The 16,825-nt window shown below is 31.0% G+C and overlaps 1 protein-coding gene across 1 annotated transcript; it reads right to left on the bottom strand.

Moving 5' to 3' along the window:
* Nucleotides 1–606: 606 nt before the first annotated feature.
* Nucleotides 607–8,646, bottom strand: LOC113393567 (uncharacterized). Its single transcript, XM_026630530.2, has 4 exons — nt 8,523–8,646; nt 5,830–5,966; nt 1,280–1,440; nt 607–938 (listed from the first exon to the last, which is right to left on the bottom strand). Exons 1-4 carry the CDS (start codon nt 8,628–8,630, stop codon nt 790–792), a joined length of 555 nt encoding a protein of 184 aa, XP_026486315.2. The 5' UTR covers nt 8,631–8,646; the 3' UTR covers nt 607–789.
* Between the last annotated feature and the right edge of the window lie 8,179 nt (nt 8,647–16,825).

The raw sequence follows: 16,825 nt of genomic DNA, 5'->3' as shown, positions 1-16,825 counted from the left end.
CTTTATAAATGTACTAAAAAATACATTTTTTATGAATGATTAAGTAAAATAATAATAAAGTAGGCGGAAATATATATTATTTACAAACGAACAGAGCTTGTGATTTGTATTTGTAATTAAATAACTTTATTAAGTAATAAGTTTTTGCTTTATAAAACTTGAAGCAGCGTTCAAATTCAACGTTCAAATGCGAGGGAAGGTCAAACCGCACAATAGAGGGGCCCTCTCTATTAGTAGGGTTTTTTTACTATTGGGGACTCTTAAAGTATAAAATATAATTATATATTTATTTTTGTGTCGTCATCAGCTTATAACAAGTAAATTAAATTTATTAAAGTTATGTACGGTTCTTATAGGGGAGGGTAATTGTAAAGGGCATATTTTTGTTATTTTATTTAATTAAGTCCTTCCAATCCGCGGACTTTTGAACCTCCAATCATAAAACAGATAATAGTGACATATTTCTGCCAGTACGTAGCCTATTGTGTTAGTTCTTAAGAATACTTCATACGTTATAACAGTGGAAATAAATCATATATGTATCTACGATGTAATTAGACTTATGGCACCTGCTTTATTATGATTTATATTTTATGATTGAATCGTGTTGTGCAGAAATAGTTGTTTGTGGATATTATTTTAAAGACATATCATAACATTTTTATTTCATAACTTTCAATTTTTTATTCTGTAGGTTGGTACATTTCTGCACCACACGGTCCAATAAATGTCTCTATTTCCATCCGGTGATTCGATAGCAGTTATTTGCAACATTGAGATGACGATATGTCAGTCGTCGGTAAGGTCGTCGTGCGTGGCGAGGTGTGCACGCGCGCGCGCCACGCGCCGGGTGCGCTGCGCCGTCGCGCGCGCCTCTCGCGCCGTCCGCGCCTCGAGCCTCTTCGAGCTGGCATCTTGCACGCACTGAGTAAAAGCCCCTGACGATAGTTAACCACTTATAGATTATCTATAATAATATGTAAACATTAAGATAAGGGAAATTAATCTTATGTCATTCAAAAAGTACTTGAGCCATAGGTGCATACATGACTTCAAAACAAGTAACGACTGTCTCGAGACTCTAGTAGGTCTACCTCATACAGTTACAGGGTCCCAAGGTGGGATTAAATTCCGACGATCCTCAAGAAAATAAATGTGATGTTCGGTAAAAATATTCGAACAAAATACGTAGTAGTTTTTAGATTCAGTAAATTAAATCGAACAAAGGAAACAATGCTAGTTAGCTTCAATCAAAATATTCTTTGCTCATACAACTTACCTACGATATTCCAGCATTTAACAATATCTGAGGGACCTGTCATGTCATAGCAATCAATGATTTTATCCTTCAAATCTTCGCAGATTGGGTCTTCATTCGATATGTGAGGTGTTCGCATTTCTAAACGCGTCACCAAGGCGTTTAATTCTTCCACCGTTAAACTATAATAATTATAATATAGCCATTTAAAACAATATACAATTGACATTTTATAGGTACCTACCGATATAAATTACGAGAAATATACAATGCAGAGTCCAGGCTGGCGGCAAGCATCACATCATTTCCTAAGCGATATTGTTTGTATAATTTTATGTCCAGCGTTAAAGTAAAACATGCGTTAGGTCGTAATTTTTTTTTTAAACTAATATGAATAAAAGTTAGGTGACCGAATTGCAGACGTCTAACGTAAATAAATTAATTCTAGTAATATTATGTTTATTCTTGGACTCGAATTAGAAAATTAATTCATTGAGAATATATTAATATTATTTAAATATTTTAATATTGCAGTTTGCTGTACCATACTAAAATCAATCAGTAGTGCTTACCTAAATATTTTATCTGTTTCCATATTTTTCTTCACCTATGGGCCAAGTATAAGCCCACAAAATCGAATGCATCTAACAAAATGACAATGATTTGTGGCAATACTAACGAATATATTATTGTTAATACTAATAATAATAGTTTAAAAAACTAAAAAACACGCCTTTAGCACGCACTAAAAATTACAAAAGCAAACCCTTTCATTTAATACTCATATCATGGGGGTGCATTTCAAATAGCCAATCCGCCATCTTGGATATCTGCCATGTTGGATTTAAGTTACGTGACTTTTTTCGTATTTCTGACAGCAGACCCTTTCATTTGATATCCATATCATGGGGGTGGATTTCAAACAGCCAGTCCACCATCTTGGGGAATGGGGATTGGGGAGGCCGCCATATTGGATTTGTACTGACGTTTCTTAGCTAGTCATAGATCAGCTAAGAAACATCTCACATAGTCATAGTCATAGTCTCCATCATGGCGGATATCTAAGATGGCGGATTGGCTATTTGAAATGCACTCCATGATATGGGTATTAAATGAAAGGGTTTGCTTTTGTTATTTATGTATTGTCATCAGAACTCAGAGCATGTGCAAAATTTCATCCTAATCGAAGACCGGGAAGTGAGTCAAATTAAGATTCCAAGATTTTCTTCCATACATAGTTACAAGCGAAGCTAATATAAGCGTGTTAAAAATACATTTCAGTTGTTTGTTTGAGCCTTATGGTGCACGTATTCTTAATTTTTCTATTATAGTATAGTAACGTTGTTAATACTTTATATTTTCTGTCGTAATATTCCTAAACATATATGTGGACTAAAATACCTATTTTTTGTGTTTTTAACTTATAATTTCTATCATAATATTAAGATAACTTCTCTTCACGTGAGACCAACTTTAAAAGTTATAATGGGTATAAATGGTCTTAGGCTACATTTTTACTTTTATGCAATCGTATGAGTATGTAAATTCAAATAAAAAAAAAATACTAACATTTTTCTTATTTCATCGAATAAACAAGTCCCAAAAAGAATTAAAAAAAAACACGTAAGTAACCTACCCCTTAAATAATTGTTACAGAGTTATTAAAATAAGTATATTCAAAATATTGCATTAGTTAAATAGTTATGTTAGATAAAAAAAGAAAAAGATTAAAAAGATTATTGTCTATATTGTGCATTATTTTATATGAGGATGTCGTAGGTATATATTGCCCATTTGTTAAACTCAAAAAGCCAAACTTTGAACTGCTTTGAATTTAAAGTACGATATACATAATTATATACATATCTTTATATACCTACACGAAATTAGCAGTCATTTAATATCAAGTCAATAATAACAATTTTATCTGAATAACATTTTAATTGTATGTAAAAATCATAAGATATTCGGCGACACAATGCTTTATTCAATATTATAGTTGACAACAGGTTTTAACTGCCACAGGTGTTTCTTTTCGTTTCTAGGAAAAGCGAGGGACGATTAAAACATACCATTTTTATATATAAACAAAATGATGACAATATTTCACATTTTTAAACACGCTTTAGTCATTAACGATTTATTCATTATAAAAGTTTTAAGTATTTAGTGCTAACTCTAGTAGGTATATTGTCGACGACGATGGACCAATAAGTTAAACTGATGATCAGTAAGATAGTAAATTTAACTTTTGAACTGTCGATGCTTAAATCTATTTCAAAGAATAATTTGCCATTTTAGTCATAATTTTGCTAGTGTATGAACATAAAGTAGAACCTACCGCCGGCTATTCCCATAATTTGATAATAGTACATACCTACTTACTTAAACTTTTAAAGTGTTGCGTACATTGCAAAACTTTATATTATTATGGTTTGATTTGACTCTACAAGTATATTTAAATAAATAACCAAATATAAAACAGTTCAGTATCTATATATGCAGTATTTTTGTTTATTACGTACTGATGAGCCTCAGTGCTATCAATTGAAAATTGGAAACATGATTCGTAAAAATGATCGAAACTTGCAAAATCATATATTATTTTTCTCAAAATAGTGATTATGGATTAGGCGAACACAAATAAATTATTCAATTAAACCCTTTTCGTAACTCCTAAATATTTATTGATCCTTGATTTATTTCTTCATCGCCGAAAATAGAATCTGATCAAAAACTATGCCTTTTCCTTATAAAGTAAATAAACCTATTTATTAACGTTGTGTAATAATAAATTCAAATAACAAAATTGCAATAATAAAACGTTTATTATTGACCATTCTCAATGAGTTTCGAAACAAAGATCGCTAGGCGATGTCTATCTTGATCCGGGTTCATACGACGAGATCAGCACTTAATTCTTACAAATTTTTTAATTTTTTTTATTTTGTAACTATATTTTCATCGTACAAAGTGTAATTTAATAAAGAATGTTTTGTTTCTTTAAGAAATGTTAATTACAATCTTGGACGAGGATTACTAGTGGTTCCCTATATTTGTTTTAAGCTAAAATACTTAGGTATTTTCTTTTGTGCCAACTTATCCACATGATAGGCGGTGTGGTATGTCAAATGAGTCATCAGGTATTTTATCTTTCGAGTACCTACTCGTTTTTTCCTCAAAAAAATCAATGTTCACTTGTAGAGAAAATACAATTATAAGAACTAAGATAATGAAATTTGCTACCTAATAGATTTTTAGAAAAAAGAAACATAAGTTCAGGCCTACAGGCCTACAGGTCATATTACTGGAATCGACCTCATCTCATTTTAAGGAAATAATGTATTTAAAAATTAGTTACCTACTACGTTGGGGTTCGCGGATGTGATGACAAACATGTCTCAGAATTTCTTTTCGCACATGCAGGTTTCCTCACAACCTGTACAGTGTCCTTGACCGCAGAGTTACAAAAATTTATCGAATGACAAATAATGTGATGCTTACGTTACTTATTTAGTTTTAAATAAACTCAATTTGTTCTTTTGCGTTGAATTATCCTTACTCTCAAATAAATATAAAAAGCAATATTAATATTAATGACTTGGAAAACATCATAAGAATTAGGTGATAAAAATGATGAAGTGTTTTTTTATTTATTTTTCTCTAATTTTATATAAATTTATAATGTATCGTAATTCATAAGGCACGCTACCCTAAAAAACGTTAATCAGCCTGCTTGGTCGTTTAAGCAATATGGAAAATACCTTGTATTAAATTCTTTAAAAAAATGATGTGGCAGCTATTTAATCATCAATTCAATATGAATAAGGAAATAATTATTTTTTAAACACATACCGCTTATTATTTTGTGAATTTTGCCGCATACGTGTTAGTGTTTATTACATTATGTATATATTTTTTAATTATAATTGGAAGGTAGACGAACAAAAACATTGGTTCTGCAAGAAATGCTCACCCGTAGTGTATAGTCGTACTAAGTTTTAATTTTATAATAAAAAAAAGTTGTTTAACTGGATTGACATGACATTTCAGAGTAGCTGTCTTTTGTACATTTTGCTATTATTAGCAAAAAATTAAAAAAAATTAATTAATTATAATTAAACGAAACCGAGTAAGCCATTCGCAATATAGACCTACAAATATAGAAACGAATTTACTGAAAAAAGGGTAAATTATTCCTTTTTTTGCAAGCTACTGTGTTTTCATTGCTACACTTTACGTTTACGATTGACGCGAAAAGTCGTTGATGTATAAAGACTATTGATGTATTTGGATATATGATATTTTTTTTACGTTTCTGTTACATTCAATCAATTCAATAAAGTACAGAATTGATCACCATTGATCTATTTATGATTATCGATTGCTTATATACAATCACAAGAGTGTTATATTAAAAATTGTTGCCGAAAAGAGGCGAAACTAATTTTTCGATCTTAAAGCGCTCTCTGATGCTCGCGTCATGAGACTTGCAAAATACATTGGGGAAAAGTAAGAGTACAAATCATAATGACCTTTGTTATCAATAAACGTTTCATTTATTCACTCACCCGCATCTCTCAGTGTGCTTGTCATCCATACACCTCAGCTTCTCAATGAATATCTTCTCCTTATAATCCCCTTTCGCGTTCAAAGAACCAGCGCCCGTGTCATTTGTTATAGCAGCGTCTTCCACAAGCCTTTCAACCTTGAAGAAAAAATATTTATTTATAAAATTTTATATATAATTAGATAGGAAATGAGTACAGTTCGATTTGTCTATGAAATAGGTAGATTGACCCGGAACAGGTGAAAAGTATGGTATTATTTACCTAGTTAGAATATGCGGAATATTATATTATTATTTGAGTCTGGAATAAACATTTATTTATGTACTTAATTCAAACTTAAACAAAGCTTCACTAATTGAGCGCAGCTGGAATGCTCTGTTATCAAAATATTCAAGAAGAATATAGTACCTACATAAAAAATATATATGTGAAAACTTATGTTTAAATTCGTGTAATGAAAGTTGCTAGATGGATATGAACGATATTACATTACATATAGAAAAGTATTTGATGTGGCTAATTTTATTTGTTGTAAACGATTCTTTTTTTGTAACGAAAATTTTTATTAATTTATTAAGTTGTAAACAAAATAACAAGCCGTCGTCTATTCGGACTAAGGAAAAAAGAAAGAGAAAGAGAGAGAGAGAGGCAGATAACAAAGTCCACTTATGTTTGCGACCCTATACTACCCGATATATCTGTAAACCGCTACGATTTATCGCTCCCGTACTATGCTAGAAAGAAGGATTTTATCATGAACAGTATATGAAATATGTAGTCTTTCTTTATTTATCCAAGGGTTACTTTTTATAATGTCAGCTGATAGTCACCAATACACAGACAATTATAACATCAGGTCAGACGAGTTTTAATTATGTTTTTAGTATGTCTTTTTCACAACGTGAAACATACGGGAGATGTTTCGAATTTGCTTGTAACGTGCTCATTAGCGCACGGATGTGGTTAGTGTGAATATATAATCACTCCACGATCAAGCATCGCATTTGTTTTGTTTTATGGTCTTTAAATATTCCTAAACTTTTATAAATCACAGGTTCGTGGCTCATTATGTCATCATTTAATTTGAATATCTACAAATAAAAAAAAAAGATTTTAATCTAAAAAAATAATTATACGTTTATTCTTTTTTTTTTTAAACTTTATGTTTGCAAGTAATTTTGCAGATTACTGAAAGGTCCAATTTTGTTTTTTTAATTTTAGCACCTTCAGAACTTGTTATATCGAGATATTTATAGAATTCGATTTTGTGTTTAAAGAAGGACGTAGTATGCGGCAGTCACTCCTTATAAGTTAAGTACCTATTGTTCATGGATATTTCTTTTGTTGAATTATTAAGGACAAATCATGATATCGACTCCTAATTAAATTTATCCGAAATCTACGTAGCCTAAAGGAAGACTAGCAAAATAAACAAAATTATACATTTTGGGCAAACCACAACATGCAGTTTGATTTATTTTATTACAAAATTATCGAGTGGGTGGTTATCAAGATAAGGGGTTACAAAAGGCGATTTCAAAAATCGAGAAAAGTACAGTTAATATGTCTAACTATAATTTGGAACGAAAAAAAAGCATTCAGATTAAGAGACGACACTTTTCTTGTGATGAGTTTTAAAAAACGACAAACTATTTTAAAATGAGATTAAATAACTATAAGGATATAGATATTTATTGCAAAACAACAAGACACGTATCTTGCTGTTTTGCAACAGATGTGTACGTATAGCTTGATTAAACTAATTTCTACAGACTATGCAACTTGTAAATCTTTCCTAAATGATTTATTTACACAATAGCTTTTTTTATTCAAAACATGAAACATTAAAGCAATGCTAATGCTCCAAACATCACATCATTCAGCTCATCCTTCATATTAGAACAAAATGTTATGTGAAACAAAGAATATTCTAGTTAGAATAATTGAAACTAGATTTAGGTAGAGGTGCAACTATGAGGAATATGAATATTCGTATGAGCTTGTTAACATTATGTTACCAAGTATTTTGACACGATCCCTTTTGACACAATGTCAAAAAAAATTGACCTTCATGGCAATCATAAAAAAGTAAAAAACGTAGAGTAAAACGGAATGTGAGTAAGCTTTAGCTAAGTTATGTTTTTTTTTTTAATTTATAGGTTTCAGTTCTCGTAGATAATCTGTGCCCGATTATCTCGCCAATATCAGATGGGAAGGAGAAGACGAGATTGATCAGGGTTAAGTTATGATTCATCTATCCGAACATTCTTTACGATTGAGTATTAAATATTCTCCTCAAATCGAATCAAATAATAATATAATAATTTAATTTAGCAGTGTTTTTTATCTAATAGAGCCTATGTTCTGTGTTTAGGCCATTACTTATAAATATTTTGGTATAATTAGAAATAAAACACGACTGCCCAGTCAACAAAAAAATAATAATATTGAAAACGGATCCATTTTGCCGCCATATTGTTTTTTTTTTTTAATATACAGTGGGCTCTGGATGATGTTATATCCAAATCTGTTCAGGAATGCAAAAGTTATGATGGTATAAAGAAACTCCTGTAAATACACGAACCCTTACAAAATTACACTACTATTTTGTGCGGTCGCGTAAAAAGATTTTATTCATTAGTCAAGATAAAATTAAATGACATGTATATCCAAAGGAAATGTTTCATGATTACCATTTTATTAGAAATATTGATGTGTTGTTCTTCCGATACGTCCTCCATGGCTTTACCTGCTTCGTGACGGTGGAAATGTGTTGCTCTGGTTGATTGATTGCTGCCCATTTCTGTTTAAAATTGTGCATAAAGAATCTGAATTCATTATTTATGATAAAATTCACAGTGAATATGGACATACCAGTTATTAAGGTACCTGACCGGTTCTGTATCTTTACTTTGGTACACGATTTATGACGGTATTAATCACTTACTATTAATATACGGCGTATTCGATATATATTATAATGATTACTAATATATTCTGTTGGTATCTTATCTTAAGAAGTTGAAAACAAACAGTAAAATCGCATAAAGCAAGAACTAATGGCGTACACCTATGTTCTGCGAGATTTTTAGCGTATGTACCTACATATGTGTGAAGTTCAGTCTCAGTCTAGTAAAACAAACTGAAGTCTAGCAAATTGGTATAGGTATAACAAAAAAACTATCACAGAATAGTGACTTATACCATTTTTTTTGTATAATTGGTATATTCGGAAATTTTGGAATTTCGTACTACTTAATTATTTATACTTTAATTGCTTAGGGTTATAAACGAACTATTGTTTTTTGTGCTCGTTCAAAATTTTTTATTACGTGTTATGGTATAATTTCGTTAATATGGGATGCTTCCATCGATATTATTATGCCACGTGCTTTTATACTGACCTTGAACTTTTTATAATAAGACCCAATAGTGATTTAAATCTCATTCAAAAAAATCAAAATCAAAATATACTTTATTTAAATAGGCTTTTACAAGCACTGTTGAATCGTCATTTAACAAGTGCAGCTACCACCGGTTCGGAATTTAGGTTCTACTGAGTTTCTTGCCGGTTCTTCTCGATAGAAGTTACTCTTTTTCAACATTTAAAAATACAGTCATGTTAGTTAAATACAATTATATATGTATGTAATATATGCTGCCTGATAATCTTTCGTATTGATATTAGCATGAATCTTATACTGGACATTTTTTTATGTAAAAGGTAGGCAGGCCGGCAAATGGGCCACCTGACGTTAAGTGGTCCCACCACCCATAGACATTGGCGTTGTTAGAAATATTAACCATCCATTACTTCGCCAATGCGCACCAACCTTGAGAACTAAGATGTTATGTCCCTCGTGCCTGTAGTGACACTGGCTCATTCACCCTTCAAACCAGAAGACAATAATACCATACAGAATATTTGTTGAGTGGGTGGTACCTATACAGACTAGTTTACACAAAGCCCTAACACTAAGTAAAATTGAACATTGGACCCAACACATCTAAAAGGTTCGTTATAAACATAGTAAAGTAAAAATATTTTTTCCTGTTAAAACTGAGCTTCCAAGTAGTTTGCCAATAATTGCTTAAAAACTCATCAATTAACCTTGTATTGTATTCGATATGATGTTACATCGAGTTAATATTTAAAAACAATCTATTTATCATAAATAATAATTCCTATACAAGATCGCGTTCTGTTAGGTACATAAACGATGAAGATAATATCGTTTAACTAGTTTACAGCTTTACGTTTCGAGAAGAAAAGTGAAAATCGTTGTATAAACACTCGCAGTATATACATATATCCATCCATCGCAGTATATACAGATTCTATTCTATTCAATTAATTAAATTTCTCAAATAATTTTACATCAACCAATGAGAAATATAAAGCTCATTTTAAAAACATAATAATAAATATGGATTTTTATTGTGTACAAGATTACATATGATTAAGAGCTTGTTACAATAACAACTAATTAACTTGTCAAATTCATGAGTTTCTTGACGGTTCTGTTGATAGCTTTTAATTTAATTTAATTGTAAAATTACACTTGTAAGTTGCTCCTAAGAAACTATTTGAAAAAAAAGATGTTTTTGACTTGAATTTTCTGCTGTAATATTTGGCACAGAATTGTCCAATTGCAGGTTTCGATATTTTGATTACTGCTCTGTGAGTGGTTCACAATTAAAATCACATAATTATTATTTATTGTTTAATAACATGAACATAAAAAATTAATTTTATTATTTGGTTTGATTGTACTAAATAATGAAAATAAATTAGTATGATTATGTGTTTAAACTTTAAAATAATTAAAAAAATAATAATAATTAAAAAGATGAAAATAAACTTTAGTTCATGAACAGCTTTTATATTAGTTTTTTTAATGTTCATCTAATTACACAAGAATAAGCCAAATAACACTATACGAGGAGCCTCTTAAGTTGTGTCGTTTGAAATAAGTACAGACAATCTAATAGATTATTACCATGTATTGTTCTTCAAAGAATTCTCCGCGATATTTAAAATAAATAAATAAATCAATAAATCAGTTTCTAGAACATTTATTCCACTCCGAAGTGGGGGTAGTCATAATGGCCGATTTGTATGCGTGAACAACTTCTTCGGGTGAGCTGAAACGTTGACCACGAAGACTGCTTAATTTTGGGGAACGTAAAAAAACGTTAGGGCTTAAGTCAGGGCTGTTAGACGGATGGTCTAAAATTTCGACATTTTGGTTGCTCCAAAACATCTTTGATTGGCGGGCGGTGTGCGAACTTGCATTGTCATGGTTAAGTATCATACGACGTCTTTATTGTTTTTTCGAAATTCGGTGATGACTTGTGGCAAACAAACAATGGTATACCAGTCAGCGGTAACCGTCTTGCAATATTCTAGTACAATAGTGGCGACGTGAACCCCCTTTGCCACAAACGAGGCAACCATTTTTTTTAAGTGCTCCGTGAGCGTATTACTTTGGTCAGTTTTGACTCATCCTGAAAAACCCAGAGAGTTGACTGGTGCTTAGAATCTGGATCGTAAGCATATATCCAAGACTCGTCACCACTAACAATATCATAAACATGCTTTACTCTCCTCGGTTGAATCGCCGCAGAGTTTTGCGAGTTTTGCGGGCTGTTTTTTGGCCATCGCTAAGCAATTGTGGTATCCAACGAGAGTTCAACTTTCTTACGCCAAGTTCTCCGTGCAGGATTTTTTGTCTCGTCATGGCGGTTTTAGGACGACTTTCACATGATTTGTCACTGAGGCTAGAGTCCACGTTGAGATTCTACATACCAGCGTCGTACAGCCCTAAGACATGGTACTGCATCACTAAACACAGAAGTGATCTCCTCAAAGCACTTAAGTCGCGATAATCCCTATGAAAGTTCTAGAAAATTATCGCACGCAAATTTTCCTTAGACATTTTAATTTACCTTTGAATAGACGATACATTAAAAGTATTCGACCAATCTGAAAACATTCTTTTGTTTTCGAATTCTAAATTCAAAAAGATTAAGATGCCATATGTTTTTTTTAATAATCGCGGGAGGTTGGCAAACTACACTAGGTAGGTATAGGTACATATTATACATAAGTACGTATTAATCACGAATACGTAATACTTTTTAGAATTACTAAGTTTCATTGCGTCGTTAATTCTAAGAATTCCAAAATATAATATCTTCAAGTATGTGTATCCGTTATGTTGACCTTCCACTGTTGTGATTCAGCTTTTGAGTCTGATATATTAGCCAAATAATTTATTACCTTATATTATGCAATATGTTATTTTCAAAAAAATCTATATAAAAGTAAGTGTGATAAACATTATATTATAAAACTATATGGTTAGAATCAATTCAAAGACAAATTCAAAGATATAATTCAATTAAAAAGGACAAAAACATTGATTCAAAGCAAGGCCCCAACCCTGAAAATGTAACGTCATTCATATTTTACATAGTAAATACTTATATAGTATTTAGTGCCAATATCGTGAAATAATACAGGAAAATGAGGAAAAAAAAAACAATATTTATCATAAAGGTCTTTTATATATCTTGAATTTGATACAATGTTAGTAACAATTCTTGTTATTGATGTATTTATGTAAGTTTTAGCTACGAATTCGATATGAACAAAACGCAGGCCAGTACTGTCGACCATATTATATATTTTCTCGTCTATTTAGTCAATCCTATGTTGCATTAGTCAATAGAAGAACTAAATTGTTGTAATTTAGCAGACAAGAGACCATACAACAATGATATATAAATTAAAATGAACAGATTTAAAAGCATGTGTTCTAGAGGCAGGGCTTCGTACAAGCCGGTCTGGGTAAGCTAGCCACTCATCAGATATTCCACTGCCAAAAAGCAATACTTTGTATTCCTGTGTTCTGGGTTTGAAGGGCGAGTGAGCCAGTGTAACAACAGGTACAACGGACATAATAGACATTAACAACAAGTGATAATTTAAAATATTAAAAAAAATATAAGTAGTAATAAAACATTTATACAAACAAGGTTTTATTTAAATGTTCTAAAAAGTATAAATAAAAACCCATTATTTTGATGCATTTTACAATTTCGGATGATTGCAAGCTAGTCGCGTTATTTTTCTTTTATATATATTTATGTTATAGGTATAGGTATATAGCAGATGGACAAATGGGCCACCAGAAGGTTAGTGGTCGCCACCGCTCATGTACATTGGCGCTGTAAGAAATATTCTTTACGTCGCCAATGTCGCTACAACTTTGGGGAACTTTTTATTTATTTTTATAAAATTTATATCAACTTCTATTTAAAATTTTAACTTAGGTCAAGTATATACTCGTTTATTTAACCTTATTTCATTTTTCAAATATCAGAACCTTTTTTAGGTAGTCATTTGAATTTTATTCATACAGATAAAAACACCGGGCCAATACTTTTGATCTCTAGAGTCATTTACTTAATTTGCACGTTGTAGATATTATAATGCTTCCGTTCCGGCGTAGATGATAAATCGTGATTACAAAGCGATTTCCTTCTTACAAAACTTTCTAGTGTTATTTTATAGTAACTAAGAAATAATTTCGGTCAATTGAGAGCTGAGCCAAAGTCGATTAATGTTGAATGACTGCGGGTTGAAACCCGGACAAGAGCCCTAAAGTTTCATGCGCTTAATATCTGTTTATAATTAATCTCGTCCCCGGCAGTGAAAAAAAACTTCGTAAGGAAACCTACAATTATATAAATACATATTATAAGTAATGTATTACAGCTGAGTAAAGGCTTCAGGGATAAATATCAAAGCCACCTATCACTATTCAAATTTCCCATGCAGTTGAATTATTCCGTTTGGCCTTAGACCAATCGCAGAGCATTGCAATATCAGAGATGTTGCTTCTACATGTTCAATGCCACAATCTTTGGTTATAAACCACGCGATCATTCTCCTGAATTATTTGGGTTTTATTTTAAAAAACTTCAAAAGGTTTTATATGTTTCGATTTCATAACTTATCTTTTATAAATACTTAATTTGAAATTCGATCACAATTTTTTTTTTAAATTACGATTTAAAGACATTAAGCCGTAAATCGAAAAGGCCCGTAAACCCGTCAAATAATTTAACGTGAACCCTTTTCGAGACTATAATGAATGGAGATTACTTTTAGGGTTTGGGAGGTCCCGTGTACCTAAGCCTTTTATGCATTTTTCCCCTTCGAATCTTTTTTTTCTATTGCACAAAGTCCAAGACTATGCATGTACGAAAATAAATTAGGATTTAAAAGATGCAATTGCGAAGTCCTTGGGATGTTGTTGTACCGACTCTTGAAAAAACTTCTCGTTGAGTTAAAAGGGTTAAGAATATCTAAGCCAGTAAGGAATTTTGAATGCCGGTATTGCACTTTACGAGTAAAAACCGGCATTCAAATTTCTTCTAATGAAATTATACTACAAATAAATTGCTGTATTTATCAACATCGCTGTATTGTATAATTGACCTGTTAGGTTGATGACAAAAAAACTGGGGCTGAAAGCAATGCATAAAATAGTCAAAAGTGTATACATATCCACGATGACGCGCCCCACTCTTTTTCACAATCGCTATAATCCATGTGTTGCAATGCGAACTGCTAGTGAGTTTTATTCTTACAGAGTATTTATTAATGGGCCCACAAATTATGTTAAATAATTGAAGAGATTCATCGTCAACTGGAAATATGCTCTACTACATATTCCCGATTTCAAATAACAAAGCTATTTTAGTCTATGTAAGATATTATTTTCTAATATTATTTATTTTTTAATAAAATTATTTTTATTATAATTTAAAGCCGAGAGGGCTTCATGGTAACTCGAAATAAAGTTATGTATGTCTAGTCGTGGTCGACTTATGCGCGCATTTTCCTCACGGGGTATGACTATAGTCGTAGCACTATATGATCAGTTGATGTTCGAAAAACTCGAACTCTCTTAAATCACAAAAGAGTTCATATTATATTTGCTCTGTAACTAATTATTAGTAATTTATTGAACTATTTCTGCATCATTTACAAGCATTTTCTTATGTATTAAATATTCACAATCGTTTTTTTAGGACAAAATCTGTATGTAATTATTAACACGTTTTATAAAGAATAGAGTATTACATTTATGTATTAAAATAATTATTTTGAATTTCTTTGTCTTTGCTCTTGGGCTATTTTTTAATTTTCAACGAAGAAGTCTCCAGCTCATTCGTAAATTATTTTAAAATAAAAGGCAATTTTTTTACCAAACCGACAAACTAACCAATTAACACACAAGACGACTAGTTCGTAAGAACTTGGTAAAATAGTCCTTTTTCAAATCAAAACGAATATATAGGTAATTAAATCAAATGCAATTAAATACTTATAAAATTAATTATGCAACAAAATAAACCAATTAACAAAACTTCCTTCTCGATTGTATCGGTTAGACAACAAGATATTCTAAAAGATTATTAATTAAATTACTTTTAATGCAGGGTTAAGCCACAGTTAAAATTTTCTACTAAAATTTAATTTTTTTTGCGTCTTCGTTCATATTGAATATTTGATGCAGTTATATTGAAGCATCTATAGCGTCAATAGCGCAATGGCTCATGATGACAATGTCAAAGTCACAGGTTCCTTCCTAGTCTCTTGGGCTGTTGTCGTCCTGTGCCCTTAGCTTTACGCTTAATTGGAGAGAAGGAGTAAATAGGAATTTTATTAATTCCTTATAAAGAAGTACACTTCTATTATTATTTTTATTTATATTGTGGCCACGCGTTTCTAACAAAAGTATCTGTAATAAAGTCAAGTTGATAACTAAAATTTATACAATTGATTATTGTGAAGATTTTCAAAATTTCTATACATAGAATTTCACAGGCATTTCAGTCGGACGCAACAAAATAATTGCTCCTCGGATTTTATGACTAGCGGAAATTATTATAATAAAATAAAAAGGAAGTCAAAAGTTTAAAACATTGAACGAGTCTTATTATTTTAGCTTATATTTTTTGTTAATTTTTTTTGCAATTTTAATGGCGACTTTTCTTAGTAACGTTTGAATTATTTAAAATGACCTAGAATAGGAATTGATTAAATGGAATTTGATTAAACTTTGTATGAAAGATTTTAATTTGTATTTGTTTAAAACTTGCGACTCGGCCTGTCTTCGCACGGGCTTACTAATGAAGAAAACGATGATCAGAAGTGCGCTTAGTAATAAATATGTATTAAGTATGTATTTTATAACAAATCTTTATCTCCAGTGGTTTAGGCTGTGTATAGTTTGTTAGTAAGTTGGCTAACTATTAACATCCAACACGTTTTTTTTTATGTCATGAAAACTTATGACAGCCGAACCGTCTAACAGACTGAAGGTATCAATTTTTTTTCACAACATTTTCATATCAAAATACAAACCAATCCGATAATTCCCGCGGATTTCCCAAAAAAATCTATTATATAAACCTTCTCCTGGCAATTATGAACATTAGAAAAAATAGTTACATAAAACAGCTCTACGTTCTCAAGTGATGATTTTTCATACATCTAGAAATTGATAATTATTTTACATACCCGTATACTGCTTTCCATAGACATTAAGAATTAAAAATTGAGTGGGAAATTGGATTGCCTGCCTTACGAAAATACTTCTTAGAAATTGTTTTGGCGATGTTGCGTTGGATTCCAACTACCATAAACCATATGAGTACTACTCATAAGCGATATGTAATGTTTTTTAAGACAATTGTAATTATTTTGAAAATTGGTTTCTTTTTTTAGTAATCATTTTGTAATAATCTATAACACCACCAACTTTTAAGTTAAATTTTAGTAGAATTCCTGCAGCTGTTCTAGTGCGATTGGCTCACCAAAATAAAATAAATAATTATTTTGCTATAAATTATATTATTATAGAACCCATTTCATTTTCATAAGCGATAAAATAACACTAGCGGAATACAATCATAC

Source organism: Vanessa tameamea, chromosome 6 (genome assembly GCF_037043105.1).
Source record: "Vanessa tameamea isolate UH-Manoa-2023 chromosome 6, ilVanTame1 primary haplotype, whole genome shotgun sequence".
In the NCBI taxonomy this organism is placed as follows: Eukaryota; Metazoa; Arthropoda; class Insecta; order Lepidoptera; family Nymphalidae; genus Vanessa; species Vanessa tameamea.
This window is presented reverse-complemented; position numbering and strand designations above follow the sequence as displayed.

Excerpts from the sequence above, each read along its gene's own strand:
- LOC113393567 (XM_026630530.2), bottom strand. The coding sequence starts at position 8,630 with ATGGGCAGCAATCAATCAACCAGAGCAACACATTTCCACCGTCACGAA. Across the intron at positions 5,967-8,522 it reads TCAATATTTCTAATAAAATG|GTTGAAAGGCTTGTGGAAGA; the intron begins GTAATCATGAAA and ends TTTTTCTTCAAG. Across the intron at positions 1,441-5,829 it reads AAGCACACTGAGAGATGCGG|TTTAACGGTGGAAGAATTAA; the intron begins GTGAGTGAATAA and ends TAATTATTATAG.